We start from the raw sequence: 20,128 nt of genomic DNA on the forward strand, positions 1-20,128 counted from the left end.
TTGAATTTATCAAGTTTTTGTCAGTTACTACAATTGAGTTTATATATCTTTATGTTTCCTGAGATAAACACTAGTGAGGTTATATTTATTTAAAATAAGGAGATGTGGTATGATTTCCTGATGAGATAACTATCCACCATTGTTGTTTCTATATATCAATACATTGGTTTTCATACATGCACACTTGAATATTTTTTTGATCATTTAAAAGCATGACCTCACTTTTGTAGATGTCAGGTTCCAAGTTTTATGAAACTGGTTTTCTGTCACTTTTTTTTATAACAGTGTTTGGTATTTATATAAGTTGCATGTTTAAGTTTCAGTCTATTTGGAGATGTCATGACCTTTTGTTCTTCCAATCCCATTTGTCTTGTATATTTGATAGGATATAATGGGAGTAGCCCTGTCAGGACCACTAACATCCTATAAGAAGATCTATACCCTGCCTATGCTGACCATTAAAGAAGATAAAGGTAAGACCCAAATAATATGTGTTGAACCACAGATAAAAGCCTTTGTGTGAATAAAAGTACATTTGGATTGGGTTAAATGTTCATGAGACTCAAATCAAAATCATTAAAATACTGAAATTGAAATTACAGTCGATTTCATTAAGTGTGTAGCCAAGGTAATATCTTTGGTTAGCTTGCTTGTAAGCTGAACCGGTAAGTCATTATTAGGTTGGGTAAACTACCCTCCTTTAAGAATAGACTAGTCCGACTGATAACCTATCTATATGTGTGTAGGACTAGGCTACTTCAAAAGGAGGGTATTATACCTTACCTAATAATGACTTCACGGTTCAGCTAACAAGTAAGCTAACCAAAGATATTACCTTTAGCTACACACTCTATGAAATCTGCTGTAATCTTTTAGTCACATTAGGGTTATTTGGGGGAAAAAATGCTGAAACTCATTGACATGTACATCACATCTCAAGACAATAATAAACAAATGATATGTTATACTACCTGTTACTTGTTCAAGGCAAAAGTTAATAGTAGATGTACTCTAATTTTGTTTTATTTTAAAATGTGTCACTATCCTGCTGTTTACAATGTTATAAAAAATCTGTTTTTGTATTACAGGTACAGGTGTAGTGACCAGTGTCCCATCAGATGCCCCAGATGATTTTGCTGCTCTCAGAGACTTGAAAAATAAACAGGTATTAAAAATAACAAAAAACTAATGTATAAAGAAGTATAAATGATATTGTTATCTGATGATTGTATGTTGAAATACAGTTTTGTAAAAATGATTGAGAAAACATTAACAAAATAGAAATCAAAGTTTATTATTCTAATAATTACATGTTATTGAGGAAGAAAAAGTACATATAATGTTCTTTACTTTGTCTTTTATTTTTTTCATAATTTATTACACTAAATAAAGTAATATATGACAAAAAAGCTGGTGAAGAGGATATAAAACATCAGACTTTTCAAAAAATAGATTAACAATTGTATGTGTATAGTTGTTAAAATTCCATATGTAATTTTGTTTTCTGTCAAAATCTGGGGGAAATACTCCAATATTAGTCATTATGTTTTACAATATATTTGTGACATCTGTTGTTAGGCAAAAACAATATTGAATATTGATAATTTTACATAGTGATTATATTTTTTCCTTTGATTTCAGCCATTTAGGGAAAAATATGGATTAAAAGATGAAATGGTTTTACCTTATGACCCTGTAAGTAGACATTTATTTGTACTCAACTAGACAACAGATATACTGTGGATTCATTGATATTCGTTGGATACCATTTTTTGTGGATTTAGTGGGTACAGGGGAACCATGAATTTAAATATTTAACAAATTGCCAATTTTCTGAAGGAATGTATGCAGACTTTGCCAAACCCACGAAATTATATATCTGCGAATATGCAAGTTTTACTCAAAACACGAAAATTATTACCCACGAAAAAATAAATGAATCCACAGTATATACCACAACATTTTGAACAAAATGCTTGTATGTGAACAATTATTTTGACAGTATGTTTTGATAAACCAAAGTTTGAACATTTCAATGATTAATAGAAACAGATATAGTTACAAAATCAAAGAAAGAGATCAACAATATGTCTAGAAGAAAAATGAATAACAGAAAAAAGTCCACAAAACACTTACTTAAAAAAAAAATCAGCAAGCATAACAAACTGCCAAAAAAAAAACGAGGGTGAGCTCAGAAGCACAAAAAGGGTCAGCAGTTCAATTAATGATTCCGGTGGTGTTACTCTTGTAAAAAGTCAGTTGATAAAACCTAAAATTATCCAGTGATAATCATTATGTAATAATCAATTATTACAAATGTTTATTGCTGAATACATTTGTATGTAAAGTAAATTCAATATTAACAAATTCATTATTTTTTTTGTGTGTCTAGATTTTTAAAAAGTGTAACAGGAAGCTGCTTTGATCAAATATATCAAAAGTTGGAAATTCAGTATTTGTCATTCATTGATTATTTCTGTATCATAACTGTTACAATTTTGGATTCATATTTCCTGTCATGTGTAACTTGATCGGCATGCCCAATAGATAAGCGTTAAAGATCATTTGTTTGAACAGAAACATTCGCTTAAGGAATTTATTTAATGAGAAGCCGGTCATACTTTCTTGTCATTTTAGCCACATTATATCAATGTATATCTTGAATGTTTTATATACAGGTGCCTATAATTGATGTCCCTGAGTTTGGTAATTTGTGTGCTGTGACAGTGTGTGAACAAATGAAAATTCAGAGTCAAAATGACAAAGACCAGCTTCAAGAGGCCAAGGAAAAGGTTTATCTAAAGGGGTTCTATGAAGGGGTAAGTCACTGATAAAATGAAATGAAGAATTAAAGAGACTTGTTTGTATATCCAAGGAAAAGCATTCTGTTTATGAATGAACTGATAAAATGCAGTTCAAAATAACAGATATCCAGTGTTTAAATAATAAATTTGACATAAAGGAAAAAAAAATTAATATATTGAGGTTTCTTGAGATATTTATATCGAGTATATATGCAATGAATAAAATCTAATAAAAGCAGAGCTATACAGCTATCTTAAATGGAAACCATTTTTATTTTGTCAATATAACATGAAAACTGAAATTGCTTCTAAAGCAATGACTGAATTTAAGGAATTAATATGAAAAAAATCCATGTTAGATCTATATATATTTATTGTATTGTACAAGTGGTTCAAGCCAAAAAGTTATTTTCAATTGCTGTTAACTTTTTGTTTGTTTGTGTTAACTGTACAATTTCTCTACTAAACTCCATTGCCTCAAATTTAAATGCTTTCTACTTTGTTTTAGATTATGATAGTTCCAGAGTACAAAGGTCAACAAGTTCAGGCTGTAAAGAAACCAATTCAGAAGAAAATGGTTGATGCTGTAAGTATGGATGATACTACCATCAATAAGAAGTTGATTTATACTGTTGATGTTGTTTATTTTGTTGACTTTCTCTAATTTATAGAATTGTTTCTAAACCTTAACTAAAAAATGTTACATGCCAGTCTTTGGAATAGAGGACTATTACAGAAAAGGTAAAATCATATATATAAAGATGTGTATTTTGGATGCTGAAATATTTTATTTTATGGCTTTGCAATTGAGATTACTTGATAAAACATCATACATGTATTTATTGTAGGGGGAAGCAGTTATATATTTTGAACCAGAGAAAAAGGTGATGTCCAGATCAGCAGATGAATGTGTTGTGGCTCTCTGTGACCAGTGGTAAGATTTATGTGTTGTGGCTCTCTGTGATCAGTGGTAAGGTTTATGTGTTGTGGCTCTCTGTGACCAGAGGTAAAATTTATGTGTTCTGGCTCTCTGTGATCAGTGGTAAGTTTGATGTGTTCATTGTTAGACTGTTGTGGCTCTCTGTGATCAGTGGTAAGGTTGATGTGTTCATTGTTAGACTTGTGGCTCTCTGTGATCAGTGGTAAGGTTGATGTGTTCATTGTTAGACTGTTGTGGCTCTCTGTGATCAGTTGTAAGGTTGATGTGTTCATTGTTAGACTGTTGTGGCTCTCTGATCAGTGATAAGATTGATGTGTTTATTGTTAGACTAAAAGCTGCAAATTCAAGGTGGAACAAATGGTTTTTCAGCTCTTTTCCTGTAGCCTATCCTGATCAAAGATAGAAAAAAAATCTGGGTTACCAGTTAAGTTTTGAAATACAGATTTGATATGTAGGACTCATAGCTGAGAAACAACATCACCTTATAATATTTAAATTTAAAACTCCAAGTTAAATTTATGTTATTTTTTTTATTACACTATGTTAGGATAAAAGCATCATGAAAATAAGTGGAATACTTTTATGTACAACAAACCAAAGCAAAAGCATAAGTAACAACATTCGAAGGGACCATAAACAAAGTAAAGGCAGGTAAATTCATAACAGGAACATCTATACTATATTCATTTTACTTGAGATATGTATGTATAATGGGTATTAACAAAGACACTGAACAGGGTTTTCAATAAGGCGAGTCCATGAGTTCTGGACCCACCATTTTCAAAACTGGTGAGTCCACAGATGCATCAAGATTGAAATATTTTGTATAAACTCAACACAGTTAAACACAAATATCACCATTTTATAGCAAAAGTTTAAGAGTAATCTGAATTTAATGTCAATTCATTGCTCTGTTAGGCCATGGAGACTTAAATATTACATTATATTGCAATAAAATATCTTCTCCTTGCTGTTGGACTCGCCTTCAAAAATCCTTAGCGAGAACCCTGAGTGAAAACAATGTAACTTGCATAAATATCAATCAATTTTAATTCTGCATGTGGTTCTAGAATATAATAGATAATAGACAGTCATACAACAATTTTAGAATAACAAGATGCATCAATATAAAATTTATCTGGTTGTATGAAATTTTCAATGGGAAACATATAAATTATTTACAAGGAATTGTTAAAATAATATATTGTTTTTAGGTATTTGGAATATGGTGAGAAGACATGGAGAGATTTAGCTACCAAGGCTCTGAGTAATATTGACACATACTCAGAAGATTGTAGACGTAACTTCCTGTCAACTCTAGATTGGTTAAAGGAGCATGCTTGCTCCAGGTCCTATGGACTAGGTAGGTTGACTGGTTAAATGAGCATGCTTGCTCCATGACCTATGGACTAGGTAGTAGACTGGTTAAAGGAGCATGCTTTATCCAGGACTTATGGACTAGGTAGGTGGATCATTATCATGAGGTTCCTAACTATAGGGCATACAGACTGGTCACATGGCCATGGCCGATGGACAAGGTACATTTTGTAGGTTTGAGCATGTTTATTCCAGGACAGATTGATGATAGATGGACTGTAAACATGAACATTCCTACTGTAGGATCTATGGACTAGGTTGTTGGACTAGTCACTTGATTATGCCTGCTCCAAGGATGCATGCAAGTATTATTGGGACTGGTAAGAATACAAGAGAAAATAAATGCTATTACTAACACTATGTGAAGGAAAATCACTACTGAAATTATGAATGCAAGTTTTGAATTATTGTGAAACTGATTCAGACGCATAATTAGCTTAATACATGCAATAATGTCGTAATTTAATTATTATGAGTTGTCTAGCCTTTATAAGTTTAGTTCTTTGAAATATAACATGCCAACTTCAAAGTGTAGTACATTTTATAAATTGTAGGTACTAAATTACCATGGGATGAGCAGTACCTGATTGAGTCTCTGTCAGACTCTACAATATATATGGCCTATTACACAATAGCACATCTGTTACAAGGGGGAGTCTTTGATGGTCAGTCACCAAGTCCTGTTGGAATTAAGTAAGTAGAAAACTAATATTTGACATTTTTTGAAATTATATGATTTGAATGCATTATTATTCTTAAGATACTGAGTTTGATGGGTTTGATGGGCATAATTGAACCACAAATTTAATGTTCAACAAAACACAAACTTTCTATCGTCTTCTATACCGACCTTGGTAAAAGCATAAAATCAAATACTTCTTATTATACTCAATTAGTTTATTCACATTAGAAAAATCTTGCTATAATTTCTGGATTTACAGTATTAAATTGGTTTCAGTTATTATTGATTGGTGTTTGCTATAAGTCCCATCGACACAAAAAGTCTATAGTGAGGCTACAGTTATTAAAAAGATACTTATAGTTGGCAGAAAGAAGTTTAATTCTTTAAACATAATCTAAGTTTGCTCATCCAAAAACTGAGGATCTAGTTTAAACAAAATTGTGAATAATTTGTGATTTAAAGAAATTTCCAAATGTCCATATGCACTTATTCAATCTTAACCATTACACTTTTTTTCAGGCCAGAACAGATGACGCCAGAAATATGGGATTATATTTTCTTCAAAGGAGTTCAGTTTCCAAAATCCACAAAAATACCAAGAAATATACTGGATAAACTGAAGAAGGAGTTTGAATACTGGTATCCTGTTGACCTCAGAGTGTCAGGGAAAGATCTGGTGCCCAACCATCTGACATATTACATCTATAACCATTGTGCCATCTGGCCAAATGATAGGTAGGTGTTAGGTATAATGTGAAGTGGAAATATTTATTTATTATGCAAAGAAATGGACTTTTAGGTTACTTTACATAAAATGGCAGTATAACAGACATACTAATGACAAATACAAGATCAGCAAATACCAATTGCCAGTGAAAAGTTAGCTTGAAAACAATACCTGTCAATGTAGTAATGTATCATGATTTTCATGGCAGATATTTTTACTTGAATTTGTCCAAAACTAAGAGCTTTATTATAGATGCAACTGCTAGACTATAAAAACAAGGTAGCTGCCATAGAGGAAATTTACTTTATATATTTTTGATGTAGCGATTTAAAGATATTGTCTGTTCAGCTGTACACCACATCAGGATGAATTATAAAATTGTTTGCCAATATTTGATTTTGTCCTGTAAAATTTGTTTAAAAATTATTGAAAAGGAGAATCTGTATTAAATGGTACTGTTGAGTTTAAAGTATTATTTAAAAAAAATATAATGTATATATGTTTATTTCAGTTCAAAGTGGCCAAAGAGTATTAGAGCTAACGGTCATATATTGCTGAACTCTGAGAAGGTAGGTTATGGATCGTAGTTTGACCTGTTCTTTTTAGTTGCATACCAAAACAATTGATGCTTGAAAAATCAATGAATATATAATTATAGTAATTTTACGTTTAGTTTATCAGGGCTCACGCTACCAGGCGACTTGGGCGAAGAAGTCGCCCTCCCGACCGTCACTTCGCTTTCCCCGACCCCCAAAAGCGAAAACAAGTCGCCCTGTTCTTGACGAAAGTCGCTTTCAGTCGCTTCCGTCATCGGACATTTTCAATTTTTACCAAGTTGATGAAACATCAATTTTTTACTGATAATTAAAAAATTCAGACATAAACTATTCATTATCTTTAGAAAAGAGGTTGAAGCATTGTCTTCACAGTGTGTATCAGGTTATTTGATAAAAAAAAAACTTTTTATCACTTCGTGCATTTTTCGCAAGTTCCGGTGCTTGTTACTCGAAAACGTACATCAACCTAAATTTCGGCGGCAAAATAAGTTTGTTACTTCATTTAAACGTGATAAAAGTTGACTCCAGTAAATGTTTAATCCATTTATTGCATTAAAACAGTCATGTTCTTTTCCAAATAACTTGTCAAACATCGTTTATTTTTGTAAATTTTCTTGCATTCGTCCGCCATTGACCGATTTCTATACTACGGATCTGAACCGGACCAGCTATGAACGAAATCCGTACTTTTACAATAATTACTACGGACGCACGGATGGAACAGCTGACAGAAGAATATTGATCCCAAAGGGAAAAATTACGCATCCCACACGCATTAAGAGACTTTTGGTTACATCTAATTGATTGGTGTATATAATTCCCTATATTTTTATGCCCCACCTACGATAGTAGAGGGGCATTATGTTTTCTGGTCTGTGCGTCCGTTCGTCCGTTCGTTCGTCCGTTCGTCCGTTCGTCCGTCTGTCCCGCTTCAGGTTAAAGTTTTTGGTCGAGGTAGTTTTTGATGAAGTTGAAGTCCAATCGACTTCAAACTTGGTACACATGTTCCCTATGATATGATCTTTCTAATTTTAATGCCAAATTAGAGATTTTACCCCAATTTCACGGTCCACTGAACATAGAAAATGAAAGTGCATGTTTCAGGTTAAAGTTTTTCAGGTTAAAGTTTTTGGTCAAGGTAGTTTTTGATGAAGTTGAAGTCCAATCAACTTGAAATTTAGTACACATGTTCCTTATGATATGATCTTTCTAATTTTAAAGCCAAATTAAACTTTTGACCCCAATTTCACGGTCCACTGAACATAGAAAATGAAAGTGCATGTTTCAGGTTAAAGTTTTTGGTCAAGGTAGTTTTTGATGAAGTTGAAGTCCAATCAACTTGAAACTTAGTACACATGTTCCTTATGATATGATCTTTCTAATTTTAAAGCCAAATTAAACTTTTGACCCCAATTTCACGGTCCACTGAACATAGAAAATGAAAGTGCATGTTTCAGGTTAAAGTTTTTCAGGTTAAAGTTTTTGGTCAAGGTAGTTTTTGATGAAGTTGAAGTCCAATCAACTTGAAACTTAGTACACATGTTCCTTATGATATGATCTTTCTAATTTTAAAGCCAAATTAAACTTTTGACCCCAATTTCACGGTCCACTGAACATAGAAAATGAAAGTGCATGTTTCAGGTTAAAGTTTTTGGTCAAGGTAGTTTTTGATGAAGTTGAAGTCCAATCAACTTGAAACTTAGTACACATGTTCCCTATGATATTATCTTTCTAATTTTAATGCCTAATTATATTTTTTATCCAATTTCATGGTCCATTGAACATGGAAAATGATAGTGTGAGTGGGGCATCCGTGTACTTTGGACACATTCTTGTTTATGAATGTTTCAAACTATTGATTAAAGTTGCTTAACTCTGAGACTGTTATACTAATATCAATATATTATGGCCCAGCTTAATAACTTTTATATTTTTTTTATGAGAAACACTGAATTTCATACACAAGATAATTTTTTTTTTTAGTGCTAGATATTTAGTTGGTAGTTTCTCACAAGAACCTTAGTAAAACTTAAACAACTTTTAATTTCAAATGTTACTTTAATTTTAATTTTTTACTCATATGAATTGAACAACATAAAAAGAACATTATTTACATATGGCCCTTTATACTATTGTAAAATCCAAACATTGTAGCGCACCTGCGCAAATGAGCACTTCTCTTTCAAATCTCACCACTTCTCCCTATCAGTTTCAAAAAGAGAAGTCACTTCTCCCTATAATTCTGAAGTAGTGTGAGCCCTGGTTTATGGATGATAAATAAAACTCCTGAAGTAATATGGTACACAAGGTTGCTGCCCCACATTAGCCCTGTATGGACTGGATTGGAAAGTCAATTTAAAGATAGTTCTTTGTTTTCCAATTTATTGCAAAGGAAATAAAAGTTTTAATAAGAATCATTTAAGAAGACAGATACAATAGCTATACTCCTATGAAGTTCATTCAAAAGTTACTTTAAATCATTCATTGATTGTTTTTGCTACATATAAAAAATTAAGGTCCTACTGATGAAAATGTATGTGTCAATACTTAATAATGAGATTTTAAGTTATCACATTGTTTTGATGTAGAGATATGCCTTGTATAAATTAGATGAAAAGAATAAAATATAAGATCATTATTGCAGTAAACTTTATTTTTCAGATGTCAAAATCAACTGGAAATTTCCTGTCGTTATCAGAGGCAATAAATAAATTTTCAGCTGATGGTAATATTATTTACTTAGGGCTGTAAATTATTATATAGTAAATGGAAATCATGAAAGGAACATTTAAACCTCAACTAAGGATGGGTGTCAAATGCTTATTTGTTAACTGAAATTGAATTGTAAAATCTTAAATTAGCTCAACTTTGGGTACCATGTATAATTAAGCGAACTGCCTATACAAAGTATCATTAAAAATCTTTTATATGTATTTGCACAGAATAAGAAGGGGAAATAGTCATGATTCAAATGAAGAAAAAATTTACAAATGTTTAAAAAAAATATTGAAACCACTAGGCCAAAATTAACCAAACTTGGCCACAATCATTATTAGGGTATCTAGTTTAAAAAATGTGTCCGATGACCCCGCCAACTAACCAAGATGGCCCCATTTCTAAAAATAGAACATAGGGGTAAAATGTAGATTTTGACATATATCTCTGAAACCAAAGCATTTAGAGTAAATCTGATGGAGGGTAATTTTGTTTATCAGGTCAAGATCAATCTGCCCTGAAATTTTCAGACAAATCTGTATTATCCTGATTATTATTATAGATAGAGATAAACTGTTAACAGCAATAATGTTCAGCAAAGTAAGATCTACAAGTAAGTCGGGATGACCAAAATTTTCAGTAGAATACTTTAGGAGTTATTGCCCTTTAAAGTAAATTTTTAACAACTTTTCGTAAATTTTTGTAATCTTTTACAAAAATTTTCTTCTCTGAAACTACTGTGACAAATATAACCATACTTGGTCATAATCATTTACAAATGTATAGGGTATCAAGTTTTAAAAGAAGATGCAGTTTTTGGTTTATATCTCTGGAACTAAAGCATTTAGAGCAAATCTGATAGGTTGCAAAAATTTTCATCACAGGGCTTACAAAACGATCATATATTCCGGTCATTTGTATAATGTCCGGTAAAAATCCGGCTGGGCAAAGCATGAAACGGTCATATACTTTTTAGTTTTCAAGGCTTTTTCGGTCATTTTTACATAATTCACGATCTTTTTGACCCAACCTTTTACCTTTAAAACATCAACACATTTCCGGTCATAAATGTGACATGATGATTAATTACTATCAAAACAACACCTACTTCAATACTTTCTAATTTTAATCAAGGCTAATTAGTAGTTGGACAGCTGAAATCTACCTGTTCAGGTGACAAGTGAATTATGTTCAGTATCGGACTGTATCGTATAAATTGATCGGTTTATTCACAGTTTTTTCTTACTTTTCAGCGGTTTGTTTCTAATTGATTTAGTCCAAAAGATTAAAATTGTTAGAAACTAGTTTATCAACATGATTTGATGAAAAATTTAAAAAGGTTTTAAATGAAAAATCGTCAGAAGTACGTCGTATGAACTAGAACACTTGTGCGCATGTGCACAGGTGGGAATTTAATTATGCATCCTACATTTCTTCAAAAATGCTAAAATTATCATTGATACCTGTATCTAACGTTCATTTCAAGTATTTTGTTGAAGAAATAACGTGGAAAGAGCTTCTTCACTCAGTCGTTCTTTGTAAAACGTACACGGATTTTACGTATCCGTTTATGGTTCATGTTTTACCATTGTCAAGTCAACATCCGGTTAGAACAATGTGAAAACGAGGTTTTTGACAATGTCATTTTGCACAAATAAAAAGTCTAAGGCAGATATGAGCACGCTGATGTGCACACTTTGAATGATGCACTGCCAATTTAACAGTTACATCCGAACATCAAATTCATATCAAATCAAAGTAAAGTTTAAAATCGGTTTGTTTAATGTAATGTCAATCATTGAAATGGCCATCTGATTACCATAATATTGCCTTTTGTGACCAAGTCTTAAGGGATTAAAATCGGGATCAGATATGAAATGTCCGGCTGGCTCAAATGGAAGCCTTGGTTCATCAGATTCAGATTTATCTGCCCTGAAATTTTTAGATGAATCCGACAACCCGTTGTTGGGTTGCTACCCCTGTGTTAGTAATTTTACAGAAATTTTGCAGTTTTTTGTTATTATCTTAGATATCATTATAATATCTGCTGTTAATTATGATTTTAACCCTTATTTTACATTATTTCCAAAGCATCAGTAAATACGGATGAGCGACACAGGCTCTTCAGAGCCTCTAGTTAAAAGATTAACTTTATAATGATAAAAAAGAAGTTAAATTGAGAAGGAAGGTATTTTACAATAATCTTGCAAATGTTTTAGAAAGTATAGATTTAAAATTGTTTATTAAAGGTATGCGCCTAGCATTGGCTGATGCTGGTGACACAATGGAAGATGCCAACTTTGTAGAAAAGATGGCTGATGCTGGACTATTACGTCTGTACACATACCTAGAATGGGTGAAGGAAATACTGGCTACAACAGAATTAATGAGAACTTCTAAAACTTTAACCATCAGTGATAAAATATTTGACAGGTTTGTTGAATATTTTGAAATAAATGATAAGCAGTCATTGATTTTGGATTAAATCAAAATTAACTGACTTTTTTTACTGGTGAAGACCATATGTTTACCTCTTAGGCATCTTTTGTTTTGTTTGATGCCTTTTATTCATATCCAAAATATGTCGAATAAAAATTCCATAATATACTAAGTGAATTAGTTAAACAATGCTTCTACCAGTCAAAATAAGTTAGTTTAACAACTGAACAAACAGACAGTTGCTACAACTATTTCAGATAGTCAAAATAAGTAAGTTTAACAACTGAGCAAAGAGACAGTCGCTACAACTATTTCAGATAGTCAAAATAAGTAAGTTTAACAACTGAGCAAAGAGACAGTCGCTACAACTATTTCAGATGGTATCATGATGTTTATTTAATTTACTACATAGTTCATTTATTGTCTATAAGTCTGTGTTTAATATTTATAAAATTTCATTTTGGTATAGCCATACTTGATAAACTAAGTCACACAAAAGTTTTACTTAATTGATAATGCTAAAAAATGTACCCACAGGTTCCTTGTCAAGTTTTATTTATGGATTCACACCTGACATTAAGCAAGCACCAATCAATCAGTGATTGATAGATTCGAGAAGGGGGTTTTAAGGAAATGCCTCTTTCATCTAGTATGGAGTTAATCCTGAAGAATCACCCTGATTATTTGCAACATCTACTGTCCTGCAAACGACAAAGCAGTTGCTTTTTATCTGTTTTATTCCATTGTCTTCTCTTTTTTTAGTGAGATGAACAAGGCCATAAATGAAACTAAGGGTCACTATGAGAAGATGCTGTACAAAGAGGCCCTGAAAACTGGATTCTTTGAGTATCAGGTAAGATTTTTGTATTTCCAAATATTCAGCACACACATCAATTACAACTTATTTAATATGTTCTTTTAATTTTGTTTTATCTGTGTATGTATATCAATTAAATACATGTAGTTTGATACTAAATATTTCTTTAAAAAAAAACAGAAATAAGAAGATACAATATAGAAACAATAAAAAAAAATTGTAAGTCGAAGAAAAACTGACAAGATGATTCCCAGAAGAGAATTGATTAAAAACCAAACTAAACCAAAACTAAAGTGTGAACAGCCTGAACCCCATTTATATTTCTGTATCATTATATTATGTCTCAGTGTTACACACAAAAAAAACAACATTTAAATCAACTTAATGGACAAGTGGTGATAAATCAGATCCCAGTAATGCACTTATATCTGATCTATAAATGAATATTTCACTCCAAGTAATTTGATAAATTTCAAACAAGGGTATTTAATCTTTTTGGCTAATTAGATCATTTGTTGCATTTGGAAATGTAAAGAAAGGTCAATTTCAGGTGCATGCAGTCTTGGGGAATTTCACCAACATATCTGTGTCTTTACCTAAAACATGTGTTAGTGACAAAATACAGTAAATGAAGTATTTAAAAGCTGCAGCATTCGATTACATTTTAAATATATTTATGAATATATTGCAGGCACTAAGGGATAAGTACCGTGAATATGAGATGACAGGAATGAACTCTGACCTGATCTTTAAGTTTATACGCACACAAACTTTAATGCTTTCACCCATTTGTCCACATATTTGTGAACATGTCTGGGGACTTCTAGGAAATAAGGGAAGTATAATGAATGAGTCATGGCCAGTATCAGGACCTGTAGATGAAAAACTGATACAGATGTCACAGTACTTAATATCCTCGGCTCATGACTTCCGAGTCAGACTGAAGCAGTTAACAGCTCCAGGGAAGGGGAAGAAATTACCTGGAAAACCAACACATGCAACTGTATGGATAGCCAAGTCATTTCCACCATGGCAGGTGACTGTATTAACATCACTCAAGACACTATATGAGGTAATTAGTTGATTATTATTGCTCTGTATACATTTAACTAAATTGATGTTGGTGTATTTCTTATTATATAGGTACAAATATTTTCTGTATATTTTTTATTTCCTACTCAAAGAAAAACATGTTGCAATTAAAATGAAAAAAAGTTTCAGAATAAGGTTGTAAGTAGGCCAATAAAGCAAACTTGAGCATCATCACAAAATTAAATATCCATGAAAAATACAATTGTTTCTCTATTCACACAAATTGCTACCTACTAAAATAGATGAATCCACATTATGAATAAAGGGAATGTCAACGGACAGCAACTTAACAACGCTAATATCTCAAAAATATTTTGAGGGAAGACAGTATCACCTTTTTGTTTGAAATAAAGTCCCATCAATTTTGGAAGTGTTTACTATTGGTTTTAAGAATAAAACACTTGTTGACATCTGCATCTGTATACTCTTACAGTATTATATTTTTTTTTTAGAAAAACAATGGATTTCCTGATAACAAAGTTATTGCAGCAGAGTTGAAGGACAAGAAGGAATTAGACAAATATAAGAAAAAGGTCATGCCATTTGTACAAGCTACAAAGGTAAGGTTTGAATGAGAAAATCAAAATAAAACCCAGAAACAGAAAATATGAGCTGGCGTTATTGGAATAATTATTTATATATTGGAAATATGTCATTTTTTTTGCTCACCTTGCCCAGAGTGTCAGACGTAGATTTAAATTAGAAAAATTAATTTGATCCAATGAGATTTTTACAACCTAACTTTTCTGTTATACCTATATCTGAATATCAATTATTTATAAATATATCATAAAAGTAGAGGGAAGATTGTTTAAGAACCATTTTCCTGACATTAATGATATTCCAATTTTTTCAACCACTGTTTAATCTGAACAATCCTTCAGTTCCTAATGGGATTAGATTTGTACAAGGCCTGACTTTAACTTTTATAAACTGAATGTTATTTATTATTTCTTTTTGTTATTTAGGATAACTTTGAGAAAATTGGTTCCAAGGCTTTACAACTAGCTATGGACTTCGATGAAAAAGAAGTGATTACCATTTATCATCAGTATCTTGTTACAACTCTTGACGTAAGTGGCATTTGATTTGCATTAAAAATGTGATTCTGGTGACATGGTCAACATTGGGAAGTTAGGTGTCGTAAAAGTCCCCATGTTTGCCTCTACATACATCTGTTCATGTTTTTTGTACAAAGTGTCATTATAGGATTAAACACATTTTTTCTAGAGGTTATTGATGTGTAAACCGGGGCGATTAACTCACAAACTGAATAAAAGTCTGAAGGACTTTTATGTGGAGTTTGTGAGTAAGAGCCCCGGTTTACACATCAATAACCTCTAGAAAAAATGTGTTTAATCCTTATAATTCTTCAGCCAAACATTTGCGATTTTATTTTTTGTTGATGACTACTATATATATTTACCATCAAAAGCACAATGGCAAGTCGTAACAAAGGAGTTCGCCGCCAACTTGAGTTTCTTAAAACCATAAATGTCCGATAAATAACACGGAATCTAAAATGAAATAGCACCTACCTCAAAAAATTTATTTTAATTAAATGTTATTCGAATTTGAAGCGTACACGTAAAGAAATAATCTTCCCTTGAAAATTTCCATTCGCATGACGTCGTGTTTTGTCATGACGACAATTCGCTAAATCCTTCATGAAATTTCGCGGAATTTTATTAAATTTTATCTTAATACATTTTTTAAGCATTAGTGCGTTAAATTTATTTCTTTTTTTGTTATATATGCACTAGAATAGTCACAACTGTTATGCAATTGTTTTTAAATCTCAGTTTGCTGAAAATCCCAGGATCACTGCAAGCTTGTGTATCGCGCATGAATAGATTACAAAAGTAGTTTCGGAAACATGGTTTATCGAAGTGTAAACTTAGAGAAAAATTCTAATTGACCAATCCAATTCAAGTATTTATAGATATGCAAATCATATAAGAATTATAAATTGTTAGATGAAAATGAATGACACTTTACACAATGATAAGCTCCTACAAGTAAACAGTAGTTTGAACTACATTGATAATCCGTTTACTACTATTTTTATTGCCTATGATGTTGTAGATGTTTCAGTTGACAACAACATTTGACTCTAAAATTCTAACAATTATCATATAAAAAGATCGTAGGAAAAAATACACAAAACAATAAAAAATAGTTTTTGAAAGGTATGTATTAGATCAATCTTATCTTATATATTTTGTAAGAACTTCTCTTAAATTATCAAAAGGATCTTGATAAAAGATCAAGGTAGTACACTGTATAAAGATGAATATTTACCAAATTATTTTGGTTCATATTAAAGGGGAGGTAATTGAACATACACTGGTCGATGAATTAGACTTTCTGTCCATCCTCCCACTAGTAGCCTTACTACTTCCTAGATTATGATTTAGTTTAGTTTCAGGAAACTTCCATTAAAAAAGTTGAGTTGATGTAGGACAACCCTTGTTTGATTTTGAAATGTATCATGTTTTGCTTCAAAGTTGGACCTTTACCATCAGATTTAAGGCAATTGTTCACACAAAATGTACTAACTTCAGAATGTTTGAATCAATTTACATGTAAATTTTTCAAGTAAATTGATCATTGCTTAAGTTTGATATATTGATATTGTGTATAAAATAGTATAGTACTGTCCATGTATCCATTCATACATTATGTCGGGGACCTGGGTATATATTTGATCTTTTTCATACTGCAATATTCAATTTTATTCTTGCAGCAACAGTTTCAATTTTCATACAATAAAATAATTACTAATTTATTTTTAGCTTGAAGGTTTAGATGTGAAGTTTTCCGATGATGGTGACGGTAAGATAAAGGATGATTGCACTCCAGGGAAACCATACATTGTTTATAGAATTGAGGTTAGTACTCTCATCATGTTTGCTTATTGGATTCATTATCTTTTAATTTTTTTTCCCTCCTGTATAATGTCTGTCTAGCTGTGGAGCATTTTTAGAACAGAATATGCAAACATGGTTCTTGTATCAGACTCTAATAGTGTTGAAAATGGCAGGTTCTTCATGAATTTTTATAATACTTTCGTGCAGTAAAATTTACACCTATTGCAATTTAGATTATTCCCATTTGAAATGCATTGCTTCAAAATGATGCATTTGGGTTATAAAAAAAAAATGATATGATATAAAATATCAAACATCTATCTAAATTGATATGCTTATATGGCAATAAATTAAAAACTACAAAAAGTCATTGTTGTTACAAAGATAATATGAATTTGAAATGGAAAAGGGATATTGTCAACTGAAACTCATTACACAAAATAACTTCAGTAAATAACAGTAACTGGAAGCAAAGGAACAGTGCTTTTATAGCTGTTCTCCATCTCAAACATGATATTGAGGCCTTCAACATTGCTAGATGTGGACAATGTGCTACATCTGTTCAATGAAGCACTTCAATGTTGGAACCAACAGACTTCAATGGACAAATAAACGTAGCAGATTCAGTCATTTAATTGTAGCTTTTACTTTCAAAATTATAGTATGCAAAACTACTAAAAAAGACACTGCCATTTTTAGGATTTTTCAATGAAATACTATAGAGTGAAGATGGGATTAGAACTTGGACAACACTTTTCATACAATACAACCCATGCAGTTTATTTTCATTTGTAACAGAATTGTATGCGCTCCTCCCTTTTACCAATAGAAAAATATTCCACATAGTGTCCAACCCTTCTTGACATTTTTTTCCTGTAATAGTTCATATCAAAGTAAATCACTAGAAGGATATCATGTTGGAATTCTTTTTTATTGCAGACTTCTGTCACAGTTCAATGTATAAACCCACAGGCCTATAGTGGTTTATTTGAAGTTGCCTTACCAGTATTTCAAGATGACACAAAGGTCAAAGTCCTGACTAGATTGATGAAAACAGACAGATCCAAAATGAAAGGTAGGACATTATTCTAAAGAAAACTTTCAAGGGACCTTTATTTACATGTCTTGTAACCTTTTTGGCCAAATAGTAAAAGTTTGATGGTCAGTATTTGTTTATACATCCTAACCCAATCGAACATTCAGTAATTACATTTCCGTCCTTGTGAATTACTTTGTGCAGCTTAATCATTCATGAAAAGAATATCTTGACCAATCAAAACATCTAAAACCAGGAGATTCCTTTATTGCAGCAACATTTGTGAATTGTTCCATACTAAAAGAGTTGTCTCTTTGCCTGTTATTTTATACATTTAACTATGTATCTTACCATTTGGCATAGTTTTTGAGAATGAATAAAAGAGGTTCTAAAAGTAAAACATGTTTATTTAATTAAATGACTTAATAACCAATGGGAAAACCAAAATAAAAAAGTAATAAACACTGCATTCAAAATGAAAAAAGTAATGAACACTGCACTCAAAATGAAAAGTAATGACTGTTGCACTCACAATGTTGTTGCCTTTTTCACAGACAGCAAGAACTATGCATGTTATTTAGGAGATAACTGTATTGTGCGTTTAGCTTGGCCTTTGTATAACAGACTTGGCCTATGTATAACGTAGAAAATCATGTGAATCTGTTGCATCATCTTTGTCATGTAAACAATGTGATGTTATGGATAAACTCCTGACGTAGTAAACAGAGGCTATTTTTATATTTCTGAATAGCTTGAAGTGTGCCTAAAAGAAGATTTTAAGGCACAAAATGTTACTTTTTTGTGTTTATTTTTATTGGAAATTACATACCAAAAAAATTAGAAATTTAAAATAGTGGCTTCGTTTATTCAAAATTGGTAGAAGTGGAATCTGACCCTCTAAATTTAGGTTAAAACCCAATGAAAATTATCTTTCTAAATTAATTGCAGTAGAATTTTGATATGGCTGTTGTCAACTGTTGTTAAAGTTTGTGATATGGTCACAAAAGTAATACATCTGTGCTACAGATATTAGTCATTTTAATTTTAGGTCAAATTTCTGCCCAAGAGGCACTCAGTTTAAAGCCAGTTTATACCACAATTTTCATAGTAATAAAAATATCTATTTTGTATTTACAGATACAAAGCAGATAAAACTTATGATGTACTCAGATTTCGATAAAAACAGCAGGACAATCCCTGATTACAATAATATAGAGAAAGGACTTGTAGATGTGCCAGAAAATGTCATATTTAATTTGACAACAGATTCAGTCCTTATGCAGACAAATGGTCAGAAGAAGGAATTTGGAAGAAAATTATTCTACATTGTGAAATAAATTCTGACAACACAGATAATTTTATTTATAATTGTAAAGAGAATCATGTGTTGAAGCAGGGTTATGAATAAATTATTATATAAATTTGCATTAGTTATTTATTTACAAAGGTATGGCTTCAAATGCAATGGTTTACTACACACTGACTTTGAAAAAGTTTATTTATTTACAAAGGTATGGCTTCAAATGCAATGGTTTACTACACACTGACTTTGAAAAAGTTTATTTATTTACAAAGGTATGGCTTCAAATGCAATGGTTTACTACACACTGACTTTGAAAAAGTTTATTTATTTACAAAGGTATGGCTTCAAATGCAATGGTTTACTACACACTGATTTTGAAAAAGTTTTGTCATTTAATATGAATGAGAATTTTCATAACAAAACAACCAATTATGAAGGAAAGTACATGTATCATGATATTTCTAGGTGTTAGATTAAATATTTCTCTTACATCTATCACCAAAGCAAATGTAACCATCTAATGAATACCATGAAACCTATATATTGGTGTATGAACCATGAAAATTAGGTCAAGGTCAGATGAACCATACAACCATTTCATGCATCAAATATAATGGACGTATTGCTTTTAGTATCTAAAAAATCTTAACCAGGAAAACTTAACATTAACCATTGAACCATGAAAATGAGTGAAGGCCATGGTCTGATGATACCTGCCAGACAGACATATACACCTTACAATCATAACATACACCAATGAACTGCAAAA

General features: G+C 31.5%; 1 protein-coding gene across 2 annotated transcripts in view; it reads left to right on the forward strand.

The window, feature by feature from the left end:
* LOC143082749 (leucine--tRNA ligase, cytoplasmic-like) overlaps nucleotides 1–19,477 on the forward strand; it is a 33,909-nt gene extending 14,432 nt beyond the window's left edge. For both annotated transcript variants that reach the window (XM_076258590.1, XM_076258591.1), the window contains exons 11-29: nucleotides 386–473; nucleotides 1,089–1,165; nucleotides 1,642–1,695; nucleotides 2,679–2,819; nucleotides 3,313–3,390; nucleotides 3,653–3,738; nucleotides 4,959–5,107; nucleotides 5,676–5,814; nucleotides 6,323–6,538; nucleotides 7,042–7,099; nucleotides 9,749–9,812; nucleotides 12,052–12,235; nucleotides 13,004–13,094; nucleotides 13,750–14,130; nucleotides 14,603–14,710; nucleotides 15,119–15,223; nucleotides 16,946–17,041; nucleotides 17,960–18,095; nucleotides 19,194–19,477. In XM_076258590.1, the coding sequence (XP_076114705.1) occupies nucleotides 386–473; nucleotides 1,089–1,165; nucleotides 1,642–1,695; nucleotides 2,679–2,819; nucleotides 3,313–3,390; nucleotides 3,653–3,738; nucleotides 4,959–5,107; nucleotides 5,676–5,814; nucleotides 6,323–6,538; nucleotides 7,042–7,099; nucleotides 9,749–9,812; nucleotides 12,052–12,235; nucleotides 13,004–13,094; nucleotides 13,750–14,130; nucleotides 14,603–14,710; nucleotides 15,119–15,223; nucleotides 16,946–17,041; nucleotides 17,960–18,095; nucleotides 19,194–19,393 (2,451 nt within the window). In that variant the 3' untranslated portion in view covers nucleotides 19,394–19,477. The remainder of the gene's footprint in view (nucleotides 1–385; nucleotides 474–1,088; nucleotides 1,166–1,641; nucleotides 1,696–2,678; nucleotides 2,820–3,312; nucleotides 3,391–3,652; nucleotides 3,739–4,958; nucleotides 5,108–5,675; nucleotides 5,815–6,322; nucleotides 6,539–7,041; nucleotides 7,100–9,748; nucleotides 9,813–12,051; nucleotides 12,236–13,003; nucleotides 13,095–13,749; nucleotides 14,131–14,602; nucleotides 14,711–15,118; nucleotides 15,224–16,945; nucleotides 17,042–17,959; nucleotides 18,096–19,193) is intronic.
* Nucleotides 19,478–20,128: the final 651 nt, after the last annotated feature.

This window comes from Mytilus galloprovincialis, chromosome 7 (assembly GCF_965363235.1).
Source record: "Mytilus galloprovincialis chromosome 7, xbMytGall1.hap1.1, whole genome shotgun sequence".
In the NCBI taxonomy this organism is placed as follows: Eukaryota; Metazoa; Mollusca; class Bivalvia; order Mytilida; family Mytilidae; genus Mytilus; species Mytilus galloprovincialis.